Genomic DNA, 24250 nt, shown 5'->3' on the forward strand with positions numbered 1-24250 from the left:
TTTGTGAATATCAGAGTTTATCAACTGGGCACCGTTCAATATAGAAACCTAAACTAATTTAAATTAACAGTGTGTAGGCTACTAGGCTATAACTAACCTTCGATTAAAAATTAGAACAATTTCCTTATCTAACAATTGTATGATTATTAAATTGTTGCAGTTCGGTATGAAAAACTAAACGATCAGATTAGGAGAGGCAAAATTGATATATATGTGGGGGATTGTTGGAATCGGAGCCGACTTTGGCTCGACCCGACTCGTCAAACTCAGAAACGAAACGCGTCATTGCATTCATCTCGTCGAGCTCTTCAATTTAGAGCCAAGAATCACTCAAATCCGATTCCGGATGAATGAGAAATTCAAGTTTAAAGTTTGGACGAAGATCGGTCGAAATAGGTACTGAAATGTCAAAACGGACAAAGTTAGATTGGGGACCATTTGGGCGAAGCGAGCACGTCCAGATCTGGACGGCTCGCGTTCCACCCGAGTTGTTGAAGCGAGATTTGACGGTCGCGCGTCCTATGTTTCGGGACAACGGTGGGACGCGACCAGAAGCGTTGGATCCGCGAGATCCAACAGGTCGCGTCACCTCCGCGTCGGTCACAGTTCGGGACAAGTCCAGATCCTCATCTAACTGTTACTTTCTTGATCTGTTGGGACAAATTCGGGCTACATCCTGCTCCATCCCACGGTAGGCGTTCCACCGGAGCATTTGAGCCCAATCCAACGTCCCATATCTTAACCGACTCTAAACTTGATTCAGACTTCAAGTTTAGTCCCTATATTCCAAACAATTATGTCCTTTGACCCCCAAAAGACACTATATACCCATTCAATTCCTATATAAACCATCCAAAACCATTCCAATACACATCAAATTCATTCTCTTATTTTCTTCTAACAATTAGAGGTTCTGGTTTGCCTAGAATATCTGATTGAGAAGTAATTCTAAAGGTTCTGGTTTGCCTAGAATATCTAGAAAAAGGAAAAAAGAAGCTTTGAGTGAAGTGATAATCATAGGTCGTCTAGAACATCAAATTCATTCTCTTCTTCTCTTCTCTTCTAACAATTAGAGGTTCTGGTTTGCCTAGAATATCTGATTGAGAAGTAATTCTAGAGGTTCTGGTTTGCCTAGAATATCTAGAAGAAAAAGGAAGAAAGAAGGTTCGAGTGAATTTTAAAGCGTCTAGAAGATCATTCTCATAAGTCCAAGAGCTCATAATACTTACGAAGGTTCGTCCGCTTTCAGAATATAGAAGTACCATCTTAAAATTCTGAAAGGATAGTCGTTGTATTCCGAAGGCATACACCCTAACGTTTGGTACTGTTACGGGGGTGTAAAATGTCTTAAGGAAAGAAAATTTATTCTCGCCTCGACTATATTATCTTTTGTCTATCTCGGTTAATCCGAAAGAAGAAATTACTGATAAGGTCGGTATTCACTTATATTTTATCTCTCTATAACTTAGAGAAATGAAATTCCCTACTTTAACCCAGACTCTGACTTAATCAAGATCAGACAGAGTCAAAGTGAACTCAAATCAAAACCGGAGGAACAACATATATATATATATATATATATATATATATATATATATATATATATAAAGTTTATATATAAAAGATTCACATGTGAATGAAAACCATAACACTTCTTCATTTCAAAATTAAAGTTTAACAAAAAAAACATGATGGTGAGAGAGGTACAATCTTTTTTTGTCTTTCAAGGAAAAGAAAAAGTAAGAAATGTCCTGGGATGAGAGTTTTGACCATTAAAGTTATTTATTGGTTTTTGATAAATGATGGGGAAACATAACCCACATAACTCTGGTCATTCTCTCCATCAATTTCCTCTACCACTTTCTAAACATGATATAAGACAAATCCAATCGGACATATTAGATTTTACTTTAGATATTGATTAATATAGTTGAAAAATCAATAAACTCGTGATTTTTAGCGTTGCATCTACATAATCTTAGTGATCTGTAATATTTTTTTTTTAATATGTAGCGAACGTCCATCTTGATTACATAAAATTTTCTGATAAATTATAAAAGTGGTAACTACAAATTACGAATTCGTTTGTATAGGAAATCAACAAGATGCCTTTCTCTTTTGTTGATAAACATTTGAAGTTGTCATCAGTGGGGTATTCTGTGGTAAGATTTAAGTCTAAGGAAAAATGATTACTTGTTGAAAGCAAAAGAGGATAAAGAAAGTAAAGACTATTGAAATTAGTCAATGAAGCATTTTACCACTAAGCTGTGTCTCCATCATTTCTTAATGTTAATATCATTTTAACATATTAATTCAACCATGCATTCTGTAAAAGAAGAGTTAGTAGAAATGAGTTCCAACTATGAGTTAAAAGGGTAATAGACTTTAATGATCATTTACTACAAGTAACTTTTTTTTTTTTGATGAACAAAATACGAAATGCGATCTATCTTTAGATAATTAACAACTAAATATCTCAACCGTACAACAACTAATGCGACAAATCAACGTGTCGCTGAAAATGTGTTAACGAGAGTATAAGGATATGCACAACATTTTTTACGCTAAAATTTCGTTCCTATAAGATAAAAATTTAACGAATTAGTCATATTTTGGATATCAGAGTGCATCATAAAACGAGTAAAATCTCATAATGAAATCTCACAACAAAATTGTAGTATATATCTACAATAATGATTGGTTTGTCAAATTTGTCTTTCTAATTACAATATATCAAATGAATTACGTCAAATATCTCCAAAAACACGAATGATGCAATACAACTACAGATATATCGTATATTTCTATTTGTTTCAATATGAAACAAAGTTTTGTAATTGCACCTTTATCAATATATTCCATCAACTATTTTATTACGATATTAATTATATGCTTATTATATTAGAAGTAAGACATAATTGTCTCGCCACTAAAAACGTAAAATAAGAGCAAATGGATTCAAAGTTAAAATGTGATATCAAATAAAAGGTCAAAATTCTTCAGTCAAATTTCACAATACTCGAGGGTTAGTTAGTTTTATATCTCACATGAGGGCTGTTTGGTGCATGAAAGTGCGTTCTAATCTAAGTTGATCAATTCAGTGCTTCGTTTTCACTAATATAACTTAACTTGGAAGTAAAATTAGTAAACGATACATTAACTAATGTATCCGCCGCTTTGTCGGTCTTAAAAATTTACATTTCTACCGTGTTCAGAATGAATGATTTGATGGTTTTTGTGTTCTATTTTGTATGAAGAATTTGTGTAATTTAGTATTTTCAAAAGAATCTGGATATTCGAGACACAAAAAATTAAATTGTCACAAAAGTGAAGTTTTAGTATTCTAAGTGAATAATAGTAGCTTTCTTCAACAACAAAAAAAAAAAAAAAAAAGTGAATAATAGTAGCTAGTTACATAGAAGTACATACCAAATAAAGAGAAAATTAACTTAATTAACACACCAATATTTTTTATTTTCTTTTATATTTATTTATCTGCAAGCCAAATATAATAGAAGATATCAAAATAGACTTTAAGCTTAAAGATTATGGTACCATTTCATATTTTTTGTTGTTGAAAGTGTGGTACGATTACTTAATAGGGTGTAACTATACTTCGTTTCGTGGTCGACTTTTCTCATGATATCAAGGTTAGTTTCAGTATAGTTATATGTTTGTTTTTTCTAAAACGTATCAATATATGAGAGGTATCCGTGTTTATGTAGTGTCATGTATAAGTTTAAGAGGACTTCTTCGTCTCTCTAACTAGATGTTCACTAGGAGTTGTCCTAAATATATTCACCTTTACTTCCTACTATTACATTTATTTGTATTAATAAAATAAAGTGATAACAATAAACTCGTCGAGCAAGAAATGATCACAACTGCAAACATGAAATTTCCTATTTATATTTGTGTCTTGCGAGATGTAAAATGTTGTAATAATGTTGTAATAATGTAGAAATACGACATGGTATGGATCTACATTTTGTAAACATTCAAAACATCTTTACCAATTCTAACAAGAAAAATATTTACCATGTATCAAACACAACACATAATGGATCGACATGTTATTTATTACTAAAGTTCTATATTTTATTTCATTTTTTTTATATGTTTCATACATAACACATAATGTATCAACAATGTTTCTTTTAAAAGGAAAAATTACTAAAATTTTATTATGTGGAAAAATTAGACCTTAATCTCTTTTCGAATTTTATTTTGGACCTACAATTTGTGGATTGAAAAGAATTTTTAACTTATACATAGAAGGACAACAAATTCTGATGATACCATGCCCTAGAACCCTGATACATTCGACAAGTAGGAGTAGAGTATTCTAGTCATTTCATGTACTTGCTCTTGTTTTATTTTTACATAGAAACACAGACAACAAAATTTAATGAAGATTATCATCAGTGCTATCAATTCAAACATCTTTCTAAGGATATCTCTGAGATTTTTAACAACCCAACTGTTTACTCTACTACTTATCATACCTTATCATAACCCCCATTAGCCATTTAGCCGACTCAGCCATCAGCCGAGGAAAGCCGCCGATAATTAATTTACAAGTAAATAAAAGAAGAAGGGCAAAAGAAACGAAAACGATGACGGAAGCAAATTAACGGCGTGATTTGTTGGTTAGCCTGTTTAAGAAGGCAACCAGACAAACTGTGTGAGGAATCTTTTTCCCTCTTTTCTTGTTTCAGTGTAGTAGTGAGAGAAAGTAATATTGGGGAAGGGACCCACAACGAGGCCTTTGCTTCACAAAACTAAATATTTACTCACGCCTCATTATTACTACTTACTTGTTCATCTAATAAAGGGACAGCGATTGTCCATTATCTTCATGCCCTACACGTGGCCAATTATACAACCGTTATGATAGATTGGCCTAAGGTACACTACTATATAGTAGTAATGGGTTGTTTTTCTTTATCTTACCTCCCAAGCAATGATAATTTGTAAATTAAGTTTAGCCCCTCAATTATTAGTAATTGAGTTTGTACCCTTTAATTAACAGTAACTCGTACGATTCCTTTAAGTTATGCAATTTGTGTGTGACAATATACACTTAACATGATGGGGTATACAAGTAATCATAAAATTCTCTATCGTTTATCTTATTACCAATGATATTATGTCCGACCAAAATCTCGCCCAGAACTAGATATAGTGACTTCCTATCACTACATTTGACCAGGCCAAGTTCCCTTGTCGAAATTCAGCTTGGCCGGGTAGCTAACAATTAATCTTATCTTATTTTTTTTTGACAAATTAATCTTATCTTATTATACTTTACTTATTTTTTTCTTTAGGGGTGGACCAAAAGTATAAAACAACTAGTTTAAGGGGAGTGGGGTGGGTTAGCTCAATCATAAATCATTGAGGGGGTAAACTCGAAACTTCCCAATCAACTTATATTTTCTCTCTCTAGATTTTAGTTTCTCTCTCTAACTTTACTATTGTTGGTGGTGGTGCAGAGTTAGGTTGCATTGAACTTTGTTGTGAGCAGAGAGACTAGAGAGTTAGGGTTGCAAGGGAAGTGTTTGGTCAACCTTCCTTATTTGAGTAATTTTCAGACTGTGAGAGAGGAAGAAGAGAAGCGATCTTCACGCGCTCTCACACGTTTCATATAGTATTTGAAAATCCTAAAATACCCCTCACTTATAAATATCATCATTTTTCATCTATCTGGTTCTAGTCAGAGTGGAATTTTAGTCCCATCAAATTCACCCCACCAACCGTCGTTCTAGGAACCATTTTTCTCATTCCTTTTGCTCCATTATTTCCAACCCTAAGTTTGGAGTTGTTAATGTCAAAATAACTTGTTTCACTAGTTATTTCTATTTTTTTTTTCGAGAAATTGATTACGATCTCCGTTAGTCGTTACGAGACATCGATACATCATAACGGTGTGACGAGCACGATAACCGCCTAATTTAGACCATAATGAAAGAGGCCTAAAATCCGACAATATAAAAGAGGCTTAAAATCGAAAAAATATATTTACTTAAATTACATGGGACAAATTTTGATGACAAACTGCTTCCACCGAGACACGATCTCACGACCTTATGGACTTAAGAGGGGTGTCCAACCGTTACACCAAAGGATGGTAAATTTTGATGACAAACTGCTTCCAACGAGACACGATCTCACGACCTCATGGACTTAAGAGGAGTGTCTTACCGTTACACCAAAGGATGGTGGACATGTTATTAGTGTTATTTGGTCAAATTAGTGTTATTTTTCCGAAAGCACCTTAAGGTATGAACTGCATCTTGACCTGCCAGTCTGCCACCCATCACAAGTACATCTATTAGAGAGAAAAGACCATCTGTTTTGTATATGAAACACTTCACTGGTTTGTCATAATTATGAAGTCCATATAACCAAAACCATTTAAGTTATTTTAGCACTAGTTTGAATTAATGCCCATTATGTTTGATTTGGCTTTAGGAACACATCTTGGAAGCAATCGACAAGTAAATCAAACAATGGAATTTAGATGATAGCGAGGGCTTTTGTTTGGACTTGTGGAGCTTTCGCTTTTGAAAACTAAACCCTCTATCTGTGGACTTGGGTTTAGAGTGTCAAAAGCAGAGACGTTATCGTTAAATGCTAAGACACGGTTTGTCACATCATCACTACTCAACCACGGTTGAAAATATTTTTTTTATTAGAGCACACCAAAAATGATAATATAGATCATATAATTCTTCTGAAAGCAATAAAAATAGAATAAAATTGGTTTGAACTTCATAAAATTGTAGCTGAATAGAATAATACCCCCAAAGAAAAAAGAAATCGCTAGAGGAAGGGGTTGAACCTTCGACCTTGTGGTTAACAGCCACACGCTCTAACCAACTGAGCTACTCCAGCAAGATGTATGTGCCTCGTATGTAAAATTACTGGTCCCGTGGATACTGAACTGTGCAATGGCGGCCCAGGCCCATGTAGCATGAACTGGTATTATAGAAAATTCTGGAAGCGTCCACCCTTTGAAAAGTTCTGAGGACGACTCTCATTCCTGAACCCCACCAAAATTTGACAGACAGTGGAGGGTCTTTAGAATAGCCCATGTGGTACAAATTGGGCCGTCAAACATTTAATAAAACCTACTATGGGAAGTTATATGAACAATATAACAACAACCCTACTGAAAACTTGGTTGCCTAAGTGGTTGCTAGTGTTGACATAAACTCCAAACTCTGGAGATCTCAGGTTCGATTATAATAAAGTAAGTTTGTCAAGCTTTAGATTCTATGTTGTTGAGCTTTAGGCCCCTTTTATTATTGGTTTTATTTAGGCGCCAGACGCTGGTTGTGAGTTATTGCTCGTCTTCTCCAAGTTAATTTTTATTGTTTCGTCTCGGGTTGGGTTTAACAAATACTTGGTCGTGAATGGACCAAGTCAAGAGGAGTAAGGGGCTATAGTTTTCACATTGCCCATATAATCAAAGAAAGTGTTAAAACCACCTCTTGGTAGTGTTAAACGTGCATCCCTAATGTTTTTTTTTTTGAGAGAGAGTATAAAGAAAGATTATCTTCAACAAAAACAAGAGGCTTTTTTTACACTCTCAATTAATCAAAATGAAAACGACATTGATCTTTTTTCTGTTAAAAGAAAATGACATTAGGTTAAACAAGAAAAGAGGGATTCAATTCTGCATAGATGCCACATAAGTAAGGAGTTCTTTGGGGGCAACGAGAAGGTATTTCAGTTTCTTATTAACATTTTTAAGGTTTATTTTATTAATATTCACTTTAGGTACCTTAGAGACTTAAAAGTGGGAAGTAAACCAAATAATATTAACTAATCACCCACCCATTGATTAAGAATTAAGAACGTGGTTTTATATTCCAAATAAATTAATATTAATATAATAATAATAATATAATATTACTTTCATAAAAAAAAAAAAAAAATTAATATTACAATAACATGTGTCTTTTGGAAGGAAGTCAGGAGTAGACTAGTTGTCTCCATTTATTAAAGATACATAAAGAATGTATATAAATAATGTTGGGTCTCATGTCACAAAAATGTGGGTAATGAGATTGGCCCAACCTAATTTCAATAATTAGACCTAATATCTAAATTTTGTTCAATTGTAGGGTTTAGATATCTAATTAATTAACAATAGTAGTTCAACAAAAAAAAAAAAAAAATTAATTAACAATAGACTCACAAAATTGTTAAACACCAGTTAAGCACCAGTTAACCTAATTTCAATAATTAAACCTAATATCTAAATTTTCATACTAAAAAATTTTGTATTCTAAATATAATTAAAAAGTTTTTATTATTATAAAAGTAATACGATTAATATTCCATTTATCAGCTTACTACTAGTGAGACCAAAATAAAAATGGTTAAACACCAGTTAAGCATAAAATATATTAAATCTATATAATCTTTTTTTTGCTTTAAATCATGCTTGATTTTGTTCACATAATATGGAAACATCAAGCTCATGTTCGTGCAAAGTCGACATTTTTTCCGAAAAATTTAGCAAAAGGGACATTTGTCTTTCTAGTAGGTAGCACTTTTTTCGAAAATTTTAGTAAATCATCGTATGCTAATGTGAGAGGCCGAAATCGCAGGTCAAAAATTTAAGAGGACCGGGTCGTTGACCGGAAATCGAACCTTCATCTGTTATTATTTTTATGGACACCAACGACGTATTTGTGCTTAACATGTGACAAGAAACGAAACATAAGTGACCGTAAGGTCTTTGGGGGATATCGGGATGGTGTCGACCAAAGGGACCCTGACGGTCAAGTCAATAAACTTGACAAATAATAGATGTGAATTGTAAACCAGATATTGAGTTATGGTGTTATGTATGTTATCTGGGCAAGATGATCGTCGGGAGAGAAGGTGATACAATCAGGCGTATGCTTGCCTAAGCCTTTGATCGTCGAGAGAGATATGATGCTTGTACCCTTTGGTCATAAAGAGTGAGAAAGATCGGTTGTCCTCCTTGACAGCCGACAGGAGAGAGAAAGATATATCGTCCTCCTTGATAAAGTGGTCGTCAGGACAGAGAAAGATAGGTCGCTCTTCCTTGTCAAGTGGCCGTCGGGAGAGAAGATAGATCATTCTTTCTTGGTTGAGTAGTTGTCAGGAGAGAGATGATGATAGTAGCAGTCGTAGATTGCTTTCAAGGAGTTTGGATGTTCGATGTGAGAGAGAAAGTGAGTGGTCAGTTGATTGCGGAAGAATTGGATCCCTTAGTCGATCACCACATGATCCTTATAAGTGTTTCGTGGTCCACTGTCTCTTCTGGTCAACTGTCACCTTGTATTGAGTTGTCGTCTTGAATGTGGTAACGCATGGATATTCTTAGCCAACTGCTATCTTGAATTACAGTAACGCCTCAACGAGTATATGCTTAGGAAATAACGACCAACCTTTTTGTGCAAGACAAACTTCTTTGTTCAGGGTTGACTTCCTTGTTTAATGCACACATATTTTCTCATCGTCTCGGGTGCCTGAAGATGAATAAGTCATACCCATTTGTTATTTGGTTCACGGGATTGGCCCTCCTGTGGCCTCGTTAATTATGGATTTCTAGGGGCGCTATATTGATAATGGATTTTGGCCCATATAGTTAACTTTAAAAATAATGTTAAAACACTTTCATATTTAAAATCACCCTACTAAAAAGAGAAAACATTTTTAATAGTTGAAGATATCTTTCTCTACCTAAATACTCAAAAAGAATGATGGAACGACTTTGTAGGAAAAATTACGGACAAAATTATTATTCCCAAAATTTTTACCACTGTGGTTGAATATTTCTACCAAAGTGGCAGAAATTCTGGCAACAAAGAAAACAAAGAAACCATCGTGGCCGAATTTTTTACTTCTTGAGACAAATCTTCACCAGCATTGTCACTAATACTCTGAAATAGTATCAAGTTGCAAAGTATATAGTAAATAATTATTTTCCATTGATGAAGGATATTGATACATTTAGAAAAAATAAATGCATTACACGAGAAAAAGATGAGAAGAAGTTAAGAGTACATAAGTTAGGTAGTGGTTGTTCACTTGTTTTGTAAAAGAGGGCAAAAATGAAATTTTGTTTTAGATGCGGTTCTAAGAGAATTCGAATACTTGTATATTAATTTAGTTCTTAGTTTTATCACAATAAAAATTAATTTAATCAATTTCATTTCCTAAAAATAATATATCCTTTCCAATTTGATAAAGAAACTTAAGATTTAAAAATAGGATATTTTGACCATGTCATTGGAAAATCGGCCAGAAAGACATATAATCACGAGAACATATATTCAAGTCAGTGGGTTTTGTTCCTCGTGATTATTACTCTTATAGCGGTTTCTCTTCTTCAGATTTCAACAAATTCAAGTTTTCCAATATGGGTTGTTTTCGATTTAAAATCAAGTTTTCCGGCCGACCCACAGAGTTGTTCTTTATTTTTCGGGGAACAACATGAAGAAAGATGGTGGTTATGTTGATTACAGATTTTGGAGGGATTGGAGATGGGTATAATTCAAATACAGAAGCTTTTAGAAAAGCTATAGAGTATTTGAAAAGATTTGAAGATATAGGAGGATCACAACTTTTTGTTCCAAAAAGGAAAAATGGGTTACTAGTAGCTTCAATCTTACCAGTAATTTTACCCTTTTTTTGGATCTGGTGTTGTTATTATAGGTTCCCAAATTCCGGAGGAGTGGCCTCTAATTGTTCCATTACCATCTTATGGTAGAGGTAGAGAGAGATTAGGAAGAAGACATATAAGCCTCATTCATTGTGATTCTCTCTCTAATGTTGTCATTACAGAATAGGATCAAGGCCTTTGATTTAGAAAACTAGATCTAGGTGTTCATGGTGATTCTCTCTCTAATGTTTGGTGGTGGTGGCACCTGCCTTTTGGTGGTTGTGTTGATTTTTGACGATAGTCGGATTCTAGTGGTGGCGCCGGTGATGCTCTCGGTGAAAGTTTTTTCTTAATTACAGAGTAATAACTGGTTCATTGATACCGTGGTATTATGGAATCAAATATTGATTCAGTGAGTAATGCGAAGCAAGGGAGAAGAAATAGTTACTAGTTTTCTATTTACTTAGTACAATAAAGGTTATGTTTCTTTGTTGGTCTTTAGGGTCTGATTTGTTGGTCTTTAGGACCTTTTGTTATTTTCGTTTTTATTCACGACAGAGTGTTTTGATCATAGACTACTATTGGTAGTTTCTTCATCAACTTACAACTCTCTCTAACGATGTACCCGAATCAGAGGCGTTAACCGAAGATCTGCACGCCACGGTTGACGGCGAGAAGAGAAGAAGATGAAAGAAGCATCGGTTATAAAACTTCCCTAAGATAGTTAATGGTGGTTGTACCAGAAGTAGCCCACCAGTTAGATCAGGCAGCTCTAGAGGCACCCCAAGTGGGCATAACTTGTCTTGTTTGTCCGATTTTGGTCGTGTCTTTGTTGTTTTAAACTTCATGATGTAATTCTCATTAGCCTTTTGGCCTTTTACTGAAGTTTGATTTCCAAAAAAAGAAAACTCATACCCTTGGACAAACCCCATAGATGGGAAACATGATTTCTTATTAATTCATTATCATTTTTTCTTTTAATGAAATCTTATTAAAATTGAAATGTGAAGATAAGTCTTATCTAATTTTCCTGATAAGATAAGTTCACTAAAAGGAAAAAAATTAGACTTTAGTACCTATACAATTAGCTAAATTATATAGGCAGCAAAGTGTAATATCTCAAAAGTTAAAGTGGATAAAGATAAGGATTAATTATCATTTGACCCCCTAAAGATGACCAACTCAACAAAATGGCCCTAAAGATGACCAACTTTCAACTTGAGGTCTTTTCATTTTTCCGTCTTCTATTCCGTCACACATTAGTGAATTGTCGTTTTCTTACCAAAATTACCCCTGGCCATATCTTCCTTGTCAGCCAATTCCTTTTTATGGCATGCGTGCTTTGTGTAGCAACAAATGCCAAGATGTGAAACGTCATGATTAATGTGCAAATGGGGGTGCATGAAATGTGCCTCTTTTGGTCAACTGTCTTCTTCATCCTTCTTCGTTAACAATCTTTGGTTTTCTAAAACCCCAACTCTTACATCTAACTTTATATATTGAAATTAAACATTATATTTTTTGGGTTTCCATTCAAATAATTTGAAATGCAATTTCATACACTTTATTCCCCAAATCACAATCTCAACCCAATTTTCTTAACATCTTCTACTCACTTGATTGTCCCTTCCGTTAAACGTACCCACATGGTCAAAGTTTCTCCAACTTAAATTTCTGAAATGGGTATTATAATTTACGTGAAAGGGCATGTGAACCTACCATTATTATGAGAATTAGTTATGGTTTGATTAACATCACATGTGATGTGTCCAGAGAAAAAGATGATATACTTTATATGAGGAGTCTGTCGAACTTGCAAAGAAGGTTTTTGGTTGTACTAACCTAAATCCAATGGCGGGATGTGTTATTGTGAAGAACGAAGAAATTTTAGATGAAGGATTTCCCCCAAAACCAGGTCAACCTCATGCGGAGGAGTATAAATTCTGTCTTTTATGCCAAAAAATTCAGTTTTTTTCCTTGACATTAAACTTTGGCATTGAATAAAAAATGCTATGGTGTGGAAGTGAACAAAGATAAATAGAACTTTTGATATGCTTATTCATTGATTATAACATATAAAGGTTTTGGTGTTTTGAATGGAAGCTTGAGGTTCAATGGAGTTTTTGGTTTTGGAGAGTAGTTGAAGTAAAGGGAGATGAAATTTTTGTAAAATTAAAAGAGTTAATGTGAAGGAAAAGATGAATAGTAAAACAATATTTTGAAAATTGAAAAAATTGATATTATTTAAAGAGTAATAATGAGTCTGGTAAAGTAAAAAATCTCGGCTACCAGGGAAGATATGGTTTATAAGCAATTTTAATAACAAAATAACAACTCATTAACATCAAGTTCATAAAAAAAAAACTCAGTAACATTTGACGGTATAAAAAACGGAAAAATAAAAAAGAGACTAAGTTAGAAGCCGGTCATCTTTAGGGAGCCATTTTTGAGAGTTGATCACCTTTATGGGCTAAAATGGAATTAACCCTAGAGTAGAGATAAGCACAAAATATCATGTTACTTGTCTTTCTTTCCTAGCTGGACTGGGGGTCACCTATACAGACCTAAAACCAATAGTAGTCAACGAATCCAACTCAAAAAAATACTCTCCAAACTCCCAAGTCTTTTTATATCTATTCCACGGCGCCTTTTCACCGCACCCCAACACACAATAAACCCTTTCTCTTTAGACTCTTTCTCTCTCTTTAGACTCTTTCTCTCTCTCTACATTCTCCATCTTCTCCTCCTTCACCAAACAAACTATTGCAGGTTTCTCAGCAATGGGTTTCCCCATCCTATCTCTCTTTTACTTTTTCTCTCTCTTCTCCCTCCTCATATTATTTCCTCTCTCTAATGCTCAGAGATCTAACGGTCCTGATTCATTTATACTTCCAATCATCAAAGATGATAAAACCCTTCAATACATAACCCATCTTGATCTACAACACCAACCCATAAATTTGGTTCTTGATTTAGGTGGTCGGCTCTTATGGATTGACTGTCAATCAGAATACAATCCGGTTCCCTGCCGGTCGGTTCAATGCTCAACTGCTAAGTCAACCAATTTTGGGTGTAACTATAAAAAATCATGTGTTTTGTTCCCGGAGAATACAATTACTGGTAAGATTTCAGCTGGAGAGCTTGTGGAAGAGTTAATCACCGTTAGATCTAGAGATGGGTTAATCTCTACCGTTGATAATTTTCTTTTCTCTTGTGGACCCACTACTCTCTTGAACAATTTACCAAGTGGGGTGCAAGGAATGGTTGGATTTGGAAAGAACCGAATTGGGTTACCATCACAATTATCTGCAAGATTTAATCTCAACCGTAAATTCTCTATTTGTTTACCATCTTCATCCAGATCCAATGGTGTTGTTTTTCTAGGGGGTGGGTCCTACATGTTTTATCCAAATATCGACGTCTCAAAATCACTGATTTATACACCTCTTCTTAGTAAAACCGGTTCGGAGTTGGAACCAATATTAGATGATAATCAATACTACATTGGGGTGAAATCAATCAAGGTTAATGGAGAGCGGGTACCGATAAATTCCTCACTATTATCGATCGATAGTAGAACCGGTTTTGGTGGAACCAAATTGAGCACAATTGTTCCTTATACTTTGTTAGAGAGGTCAATTTACAATGCTATAACGGAAGCTTTCACCAATAGTGCGAAATTGGATTACAATATGACGAGAGTGGAACCGGTTTCGCTGTTTCGGTTTTGTTTTAGAACCGAAAGCATCGGTAGGAACCAATATGGACCTGTAGTCCCCAATATAGATTTTGTTTTGCAAAGTGAGATGGTGAATTGGAGATTTTATGGTTCTAACTTAATGGTTCCAATTAATGATCAAGTCATGTGTTTAGGGTTATTGGATGGAGGTCTAAATCCTAAGAGTTCAATTGTTATAGGAGGGTTTCAATTGGAGAATAATTTGCTAGAGTTTGATCTTGGGACTTCAATGTTGGGGTTTAGTTCTTCTCTATTAATCAAGGACACAAGTTGTTCCGGGTTCAATTCTGAACCGGATAGTAGAAGCTATTGGTAATTGATTTTGCACCCGGGATGTAATTTTATTAATCAAGCATCTCTCTTGTTTTTTTTTGTTTGTAGTATAAAATTATATGAGTGATGTATGATGTTTTTGACATGTATTAGGTCAATTTTAACACTATGTACACATTGGATTTGAGGATTGAACTTTGGATATCAATTTAATAGACTTCAAGCTTGAATTATGAAAGGGAAAACCCTAACCCTAATGTTTTTCCCGATGAAATACTTGAAATCAAATTAGACAGCTTGGAAAATAGTCGCAAGACTTTAATACTACCCATTTGATGAAAATCGAGGTATTAAAAGTCGAAAAATCTCGGCATTTAGCCCGATATATGCACGAAATCATATTTACACGAGACATTTGTTGAATTAACGCAAAATGTGTAGTACAAAAGTAAAAATTATAAATACTAAATTCTTCCATAAAAAAAAATACTACTAAATTTGATTAAAAGCATTTTAACAAAAACAATTTGATTAAAATCTAGAATTTAGATGTAAAGTTAAAATTAGAACAAGATGATAGTAGATTTAACAAGGATGAACTAAACCCTAATCTTGATTCAACAAGATCAAACAACAAGAAATTATTCTCAATTTGAAATGACCCAAGAATCACCCCTACTTCATCCATCTCACCACCATCAATGAATGCCAAGCATGCCACATTATCACTTACTTTTTTCATTGAATTGGAACCAAATATCATCCATCTATTCCCACCATCTAATTCCAAATCAATTTGGGGTACGTTTAACGAACCCCTATATGAACCAAGTTTACTAGTATCCAAACAAAGGTCAAAATCATCAACCTTCTTAGCTCTAGGAATATCCTTTGTAGCTCTCATGAATTGAGCTATAAAAACTCTATAAATGTCACTCCTTAATATGGTATAAGGAAATGTAGTACTAATTTTTACGCCACCGCGACCAAATTTATCGAATTTGAGTGTCCCAGGAGGAAACTCAACCCGCTCGTTGCCGATATAAATACCTTTGAGGCCAATGTAGTATCCAAGATTTTTTGTTTCATTTAGTAATGGAGTATATGAGAGAAAGGTCGTCGCGTCTATGAAGTACTCAGCTGACGACGATAATAAATACACCGGCCCATCTCCGAAATAGACCAACCCACTAGTTGTATTACTACTTGGAAGACAAATTGAAAATTTTCTTTTAACCCCAAGAAAATTAGGAGATAGTTGTGTAGGAAGGGCAAGATGTGCCCTAGAGAGACCAGCCATACCAAATGATCCTAGTGGAAGACCATCAAAAATGGCTTTTGGAGCGCATGACACGAAAAAATTGCCCATATCCATAGTTACCCTCGTCTTGAAACGGTCGGACCATGAAATGATGAGATGTTTATATGTTAATTCCGCTAAAGTACATATAAATGTGATTGGATTAACGGGCATGACCGGACAGTCCGGTAAATTTTGGCCTGTTTTTTCGAGGTCAGGACACAAAGGGTAAGGAGATGATCGAGCCGCTGAGCACTCGGGGGAAGAAAGGCGGACTGCCGGAAAGTTTTGTGGACAATTGTACCACATGAAAGGACCTTCAAGATCAATGACATATTGTTCTTTGAAGTTAAGGGTCATACTATAGAGGGAAGTGTTGGTGTCTTTGGTGAGAGGAGATACAAAGGCAGAGTAAGGGTTTTTTGCTAAAACACAATTGTTACTTAGTACATTGAAGATCAATGTAAAAATGGTTAAGGGTAGAAGAAGATGAAGAAAATTTTCTTGATTTTGGGACATTTTTGGCTTTCAAGAACAAATTGGTATTTGAGGTTTGTTAGGGTTTGTATGGAATGGGTACTTTTATAGTAGTATAAAAAAATGTGAACTAATTAGTTTCTATGTACTACTTGTTAGTATAAACTTAGTTTGACTAAATAAATTATATATCGTATTTTGAAAATCTCGATGAATTAACACTAGTCTCGCGAGTAGAACAATTTAATGCTTTTGGAAGTAAATGTATTAAGTCAGATGGTTATTAAATGTAATGTTATTGATTACTACATTTTAAAAGCGACCTTATTCAACCCACAAACTAAAACTATCTAAACCTTATCGGCAACATAGTTTAGCGAATCAGACATTGGTTTTATGAGGCTGGCCAATTTGATTAACTCCTAGGTTAGAGAGTCAAATTGAGGAGATTGCGGATCACAACTATTGGGAGTGGGGTTGCTATGTAGTTTATTATTTCTTAGTATATATCTGTGTGAATATTTCACTTAGTAAACTACTCAAACGATTTTCAGAGTATTAAAAGCTTGGACTCAAGGATCCATGTTGAATATGGCCATCGTTTTATATACATACACATAGTTCTAGTTCAGTTGATATCGAAAATACATATAAACTTTTTATATTTGTAATTTCTTTAAAAGAACAACCCCTTACTTATCAAATCAAAATGATGTTGTATAATGGCTAGAAATGAAATTTGGCCGGCCGACTAGAATATGTAAAGTCATCAATGGGGCAATGGAGATATTTGGAAAGTATGTGGGAGAAAACACCTACTGTGACCGTCTTATAAATATACTTCATATCGTAGGACTCTGTTCATTAACACTCATGTAACGAATATTCAACTGATAAAATGCAAAGTATGCTCAAGAACCGTTATATCATTTTGCTCCGACTCAAATCAAACTTTAGATCTTTAGCTTCGAATTTGTTTCATCTAGACTAACTAGATAATTTGTCGAACGAGAAAAGTTGTTCCTTCTTCGATCGAGTTTTCTACCTCTTGGTGTTTTTCTCTATTAAGTTTTGATTTATTTCTGTCTCTGATTCTTTTCCTAAGTTTTCTTTGTACTCTTATTCATCTTCTCTACTTCCCTCTTTGTGATTTCATCTTCTTCACGAAGGTGGAGTTGGTGTTTGCTGTGGCAACACCTTGAAGTAGTTTTTTTCTTCAAATGATTTATAGCTCTCACTAAAGATAAAAGGGGTTTGGGATATGGTGAAAGTTGATACAAGTACCCTTCAACCAAGGAGTTGAGGCTTGTAAAGCAGTAGTGCCCATATACCCCTACTATTAGCAGGTAAGCTCACAATAACTAAAAGCTTCAAATTATATGGGGTTAGGACTAGCAAAACAAAAGTGTTGGCGCCTATAAAGTTTCCTTGAGATCAATGAGCATTTTCCAAAAAGTGTACCTGTGAAGAAGATGAAGATAGTGTTCTTGGAGGAAGAATAGAAGATGAGGGTGTTCGAGTTAAAATTCAAATGACATAAAAGTTATGTCTTCTAAACTCGGAGGTGAGGCTTTCCTCACACTTATAGAGTGACCACTACCCCTCGCACAACATATTAGACCTAGAAGACTATATTTACCTCTATGATGAGCAAGGGCGGAACCAGGATGTAACACTAGAGAGGGCAAGCCTAAATTCTATGAAGTAAACTTCTACCTAGCTGAGAGTGTACCCAAATAAAAAATAAGATTTTATATAACATCTAGTTAATTAACTTCTAACTTCTACGTAGCTGAGAGTCCCTTACTAGTTTGAAAGTAAAAGGAAAATTTAAAAAGAGAAGTTGAGGTAGGTAGTGGGTTTTGAACCCATGTCTTTGAATTGGAAAAATGAGTAATCCACCACAAGAGCCAAAGTAGCCTTTGGTGATAATAGTAGATTGGCTTTTATATGTGGAGATCAGGCCGGGCAACTGCCCAGCCTGGTCTCCACATAGTTCCGCCCCTGATGATGAGACATTAAAGACTTTGATACCTTTTGTGAGTGTGGTATTGGGGTCTATCTTACTATTCTCATCCCAAAAGAGTAGCTATTTAGCTAAATTTTTTCCTTCACACTTATAAAGTGACGAACCTTCATTTCCACAGCCCATGTGAGACTAACACCAACACATCGGAATTGGGCTTGAAAGGCTATATTCTCCTCCCATCGATTTAGAATTGTTTCACAAAACACCCTCTAAAGTCTAGGTCACATTAGAAGCTATCGTACAAATAATGTGTTGTAAAGTTGTGCTTATGAGCCTCCAAAAAACTAACAATATTGTCCGTTGTTCAGAACCTTACAACTTTATAATGCGTGGAAGAATGTTTGAACCCTAGTAAAAGTGAATGGATCTAACTAGGGTAGTGATAAATACATTGGAGGACATTGGACATAGTACATGCTTACTTTACAACATATAGTGGATGAATGGATCTAACTGGGTCGGGTGGTTTGGGTTAAATGGTTCATGGAAGGAAGAAGACTTGATCCAATCAGTGAGAATACAAAATTGAGTGAGAAATCCAACAAATTAAGGAACTTCCTTCCACACAGAGTTTGGAATGGCATGGCCTTCTCCTCTCTTTCTCTCAAAACCTCTGTGATCTCACTCACCCTCTTTTTCTTTCTCCTCTTTTTCCTAATCTTTCCTCCTCACCACCACCATCACCATCAATCATCCCTCCATAAACTACCTCCACACAGGTCTCTCCTGAACATAACCCTTTCTTCTTCCTGTTCATCAATCCTTGAAATCCCACCTCAACAACGTTGTTCTTTCTCTCTAATCCATTGTTTAGGTGACTCTAATGGCATATTCAACTACTCATCTCTCCATTTCTGCATCTTTAATGAAAACCCATTTCTCTCTATCCCTTTTCTCTTCTTTACTCTCCTTTTACAATTCTATATCCTTGTTAAAACAGCCCAAGATCGATTTTCCATTGTTGTTACTAAGCTTTCTAACTACTTAAATCTCTCACCTAGTATGGGTGCTGTAACACTTCTTGCTCTTGGTAATGGTGCCCCAGATGTGTTTGCTTCTGTTGCTGCTGTTCGTGGAGGTCATGCAAGAACAGGATTAGGTGCTATTCTTTCTGCTGGAACTTTTGTTTCTGCATTTGTTGTTGGTTTTGTTACAATTTATGCTGCACCCTTTTCTGTTGATGCTTCTTCTTTTGTTAGAGATGTTTTCTTTTACTTGATTGCTGCTCTTACTTTGTTCTATGTTTATCTTAGTGCTGAAATTTATCTTTGGCAAGCTATTGGGTTTGTTGGATTTTATGCTTTTTTTGTTGGGTTTGTGTTTTGGATGGATGTTAATGTTGGAGGAAGAGAGAAAAATGAACATCTAGGGCACCATTACCAAGAGGAGGAGAAGTTGTTGGAGGAGCATCCGAAGGGGTTGAAGGTGTTAGATTGTGAGAATGGTGAACTACTACAAAAAGTCGAGGAGGAGAAGGTGGATGATGGGTTTTGTGGAGTTTTTGGAAAGGTATGTTTGAAATTTTTATTGTGTAATTTGACTATGTTTATGTTCTGCCTGTTTTCTTACTTCTTTTCTAGATTATCATGAATTCTACTGTCTAATAGGTTTAAGACTTAATATATTTGTGAGGTATAGAACATTTATTGATATCTTAGGTTTGTCGATTCAACCGTAGAACAATGCGAGGTTTAGTGATTTTAGCTTCACCAAATGATGATCTTTTGAATTGAATTAGTGAAGCTACTTTGGTTGTTACTTCCATGTTTTATTTAGTAGCTAATAAGAGTATGTATGGCTAGACATTTAATTCATTGGTTATAGGCAAAACATGAATTCGATTACCAAAACGTTGCAGAATTTTAAGCCTGTGTTTGGAAGTTCACGTACTCCTCTAAAGTCATCCGAAAAAACTTATACTCTAATTCCTTCATATTACAAAGTTTTTGTAGAGGTTGACAAGAATTATAAAGTACAAAGAGATAAACCGTATAAAATTTGGACTGATTTTGATAATATACGAAAACATTCTGGAGATGGAAACAACCGCTTATAACATTTATGTCTATCTCGATGGCCCTCAATGTGATTGCTTTGAGTATCCTCACTGTATGGCCAAAATGCTAACAAAATCCTTAGTTGCATATAGTCTAGTAGCTATCGAACCAGATTTTGCTTCTTACTTCCTTGAGGTTCAGTTGCATTTACTTCTTTCTTTCCGCAGGTCACCCATAGCTATGTACCTGCCAACAGATCAACCCATGTGATTTGCTTTGATTATACATAGCTAGGTTGCCAACAGATCAACCCATGTCGTTCTCACATAGAGCAAACAATGTGTTATTTATTACTTTGCTTATCAAAGGTGACGATGTGGTTCTTTTAAGGCTCTAAAAGACTTAAATTGGTACTCTAGCCACCCATTTTTATATTTTAACCCCCTTGAGCTACCATAGTAAAATTTGTTGGTTGGTCCTTCAAATTTCCATTCTGTAATGTACTAATATATCGCTGGGTTCGTTGATTTAATAGGTTAATTTATTATGCATAATGCATATTAGATGCCAAAGTGCTATAATATGACATGTAAGTAGACTATGGGTGCTCACACCTCCCTTCCCTAGTCCATCTTGCTGTGCCGTCCCACATTCATTTAGATTCTTCCACAATGCCTATGATAACTTTGTTTACTGGAGTTTCATATTTTGTCTCATGCCCTTGTCAGTCGGAGTTGTACTTCGACATTTGTTTTAGCCTTGCTTGATGGTCGTAACTCTTGCTATATTTCATTGTTGAATCATGTTTGTGTAAACATGTCCCTAATGTCAAAGAAAAACCCTGTTTTAGTCTCGAGATATTTTTCTTAGAGGAGGCGGAGTAGCCTCAAAACAAACTTGATAGTTGATTCAAGAATTACTAAATACAAAAAAATGTGCCCAAAGAAGTAACATACATAGTCTATCAGGGAGAAAATGTATAAAACATAAGCAACTCAAGTAGTAAGTAAACGAGTGGCTATCAAGGAAAAAATAAGTAGTCCAAGTTTTTTAGACCCCTAGTAATATAAATAATACTTACTGTTCTAAATCAAAAGATCGAAAGAGGGCCTTTTTCTTGTCATATCCCTGTGTTTCTATGAACACAACATTACACTTAAAAGTATAGCAGTTTATTCTGTATTCTGTTTTTCCATCTTTATTTTGTTCATCATTGAACGATAACGAATATCTTTATGCTGCAGATTCCAAAATTATGGGAGGTACCTGTCTCGACTCTTTTAAAGCTCACAATTCCACAAACATCTCCTCCCGAATGGAGCAGATTCTATATCTCTGCCAACATTGCTCTCTGCCCTTTAGCTATCTTATACTCTTTCAACTCATTCATTCCATTTAACCACAGTATCATATTTCTCATTCCTCATACCCATTTCCCTCTCTGGTCAGTCATACTCTTCATCTCTTCTTCTCTCGCACTATTTCACTACATCTTCGAGACAGACCCACCAGAAGCCGAACAAATTCCAGCAGTAATCATTGCTTTTGTGATGAGTGTATTTTGGATATCCACAATTGCAGGAGAACTCCTGGATTGTTTGGCAGCAGTCGGTATAATCTTAGAATTACCTCCGGCTATTCTAGGTCTAACAGTACTTGCATGGGGTAACTCAATCGGTGACCTAGTTGCTGATGTGGCAGTTGCGAAAGCTGGAAATCCTGCAATGGCAATGGCAGGTTGTTTTGCTGGACCTATGTTCAACATGCTCGTTGGATTAGGAACAGGGTTGGTGATTCAAACTGTGGATGTTTATCCACTGCCTTACAAGCTTGAATTCCACTTGAGTATTGTGATTGCTTTTGTTTTCTTGTTGTTGAGCTTAATGGGATCTTTATTGATAGTCACTTGGTCGAGATTTCGAGTTCCAAGATTCTGGGGATTCTGTCTCGTCGGTCTCTATGTGCTTTTCATGATCGTTAGTTTAATCATCGCTCGATTTTCAAGGTAAATGATTCCATGAAAGAGCTATATCTTCTGCTTTTTACAGCGTATGAGAAGACTAGTTCACAGATGAAGATATTCTGCAGCGACCGCACTCTGAAGGATCTTCTTGAAGCTGTCTATACATGTATTGGTGGAACTAAATGCGTATGTAAGATGGGTTGTTAAGTTTAGGTTTTTGCTCAAATAAGTATCTTACTAGTAGTTGAAATATTGTTCTAGATTTGAGAATAATTACGAATAATCTGATTATTAACAAGTATAGAAGTTGATTCCCTCTATTTTGTGAGCTTGAATTAATTTTTACTGTATCATATATGAGGAAATTAAGCAGGCTGAGCCCGAGTTTTATATATAGGCAACCATATCTGCCACCTTGTTGGTTGGCTTCTTTATAGGCAACCCTTCCGTTGTGAACCGATTTTGAAGAACTTTGGGCTTAATGTTTGTTGGCGTGGTATCAGAGCCTTGTTTCTAGAGTTGGTTGTTGAGTGTCGGGCTCTCGGCCTAATCATCTCTAGTTTGATCGATGTGTTGATGTGTCTCGAACTCTCTTCTCTGTGTAAGTTGGTATTCTCAGGGAGAGTTAGGCTCAGTACACTCGAGGAACTACTTTCCTAAGAAAACTTTTTAGTACTGACAGAGAATATGAATAACTTAGTACGAAGTGTGTTAGAACTAAAAGCGCCTCTCACAAAGTGGCATATTACCAAGTAAAAAAACATTTTATTGACGTCCAACTCAGTCTTTTGAGTCTTAGAGCAAGTCCAATCGCAGCCTGACATAGGTCCAAAAAACCATTTTTTTCAATCAGAAATTTTCAGCCTCAGGTTAATCTAAAAAATCAGCTCCTACCCCAGCTTCTCTTGAGGCCTAAAATTTAAATTTCAGATTTGAACTTCCCTTTTTTCTATCCATTCAACAACAATATTAAATTTCCCATTATCTATAAATATAATTATCTTTCTCTACAAACTTTTTCTTCTATAGCTTCCATATTCTTCTTCTATACCATCCATCTTTCTCTACAATGGATAAAGATTTTACTTTATTGAACTGGATGTTTGAAGAAGATGAATTGACTCGAAAAGGGGCGGATAATGATCGTAAAATGTTAGAAGAAATGAAAATGAAAGTTACACGAAAACGTTCTCCTCATGTTGGTTCGGGGTCATCAAACGATAGATCTTAGTAGACATCTTGACCAAGAAACCATTACGAGATCTAACGATGACAATGAATACATTTTGGTCGTTGGACTATTAATGTAAAAGTTTAATTAGTAATGATTTTTAAATATTAATGTGTGAACAGTAATCATCTTTTAAAAAAAAGTAATTAAAGTAAAAAAAATAAAATTAAAAGATGATATAATTTTTAATAAGAAATCGTAAGAGTTAGATCACATCGAACGACCAAGATGCAAATGGTCACATGACCGTTGGAGACTCCCAACGGCCACGTGACCACCCTTCACCCGACCCAATCTGTTGGGTCGGCTGAAGGGGAGAGCTGGGCCTCAGCTCAACCCCCTCTGACCCGGGTTGCTCTAAGCTGGTATTAGAGAAACCATTAGCTAGGCTAGCAAACACCTTCAGATGAAAATCTAGGGCAGATTAAGTCGAAATCCAACAATGACTTTTGACCTCAATCTCCGATTAAGTCGATGACATTGGACCTGAATCTTTCTTGATTAGTAAGATTCGAGTCTGATATCGATAGACAGATACTTTACTCCCCAGTCCCCACCTAAATGGATTTCACCTCATCTGACACCACCAAATTTAT

The 24250-nt window shown here is 35.2% G+C and overlaps 1 protein-coding gene and 2 pseudogenes across 3 annotated transcripts; 2 read left to right on the forward strand and 1 right to left on the reverse strand.

Annotated features, from left to right (window-relative positions):
- Positions 1-13300: 13300 nt before the first annotated feature.
- Positions 13301-14895, forward strand: LOC147570085 (putative aspartic proteinase GIP2 pseudogene; annotated as a pseudogene). The gene has a single exon (XR_015231389.1). The product of XR_015231389.1 is annotated as a putative aspartic proteinase GIP2 pseudogene (transcript).
- Positions 14896-15189: 294 nt separating this feature from the next.
- LOC147570086 (putative aspartic proteinase GIP2 pseudogene) lies at positions 15190-16032 on the reverse strand (annotated as a pseudogene). The gene has a single exon (XR_015235152.1). The product of XR_015235152.1 is annotated as a putative aspartic proteinase GIP2 pseudogene (transcript).
- A 2865-nt stretch (positions 16033-18897) lies between these two features.
- On the forward strand, positions 18898-22743 carry CAX11 (cation exchanger 11). The gene is made up of 2 exons (XM_086656664.1): positions 18898-19972; positions 21705-22743. Exons 1-2 carry the CDS (start codon positions 18947-18949, stop codon positions 22467-22469), a joined length of 1791 nt encoding a protein of 596 aa, XP_086512790.1. The 5' UTR covers positions 18898-18946; the 3' UTR covers positions 22470-22743.
- The last annotated feature ends 1507 nt before the right edge of the window (positions 22744-24250 follow it).

Source organism: Eschscholzia californica, unplaced genomic scaffold (genome assembly GCF_041429995.1).
Source record: "Eschscholzia californica isolate CP2 unplaced genomic scaffold, dmEscCali1.0.p SCAF_1, whole genome shotgun sequence".
Taxonomy (NCBI): Eukaryota; Viridiplantae; Streptophyta; class Magnoliopsida; order Ranunculales; family Papaveraceae; genus Eschscholzia; species Eschscholzia californica.

Excerpts from the sequence above, each read along its gene's own strand:
- CAX11 (XM_086656664.1), top strand. The coding sequence starts at position 18,947 with ATGGAAGGAAGAAGACTTGATCCAATCAGTGAGAATACAAAATTGAGT. Across the intron at positions 19,973-21,704 it reads TTTGTGGAGTTTTTGGAAAG|ATTCCAAAATTATGGGAGGT; the intron begins GTATGTTTGAAA and ends TTTATGCTGCAG.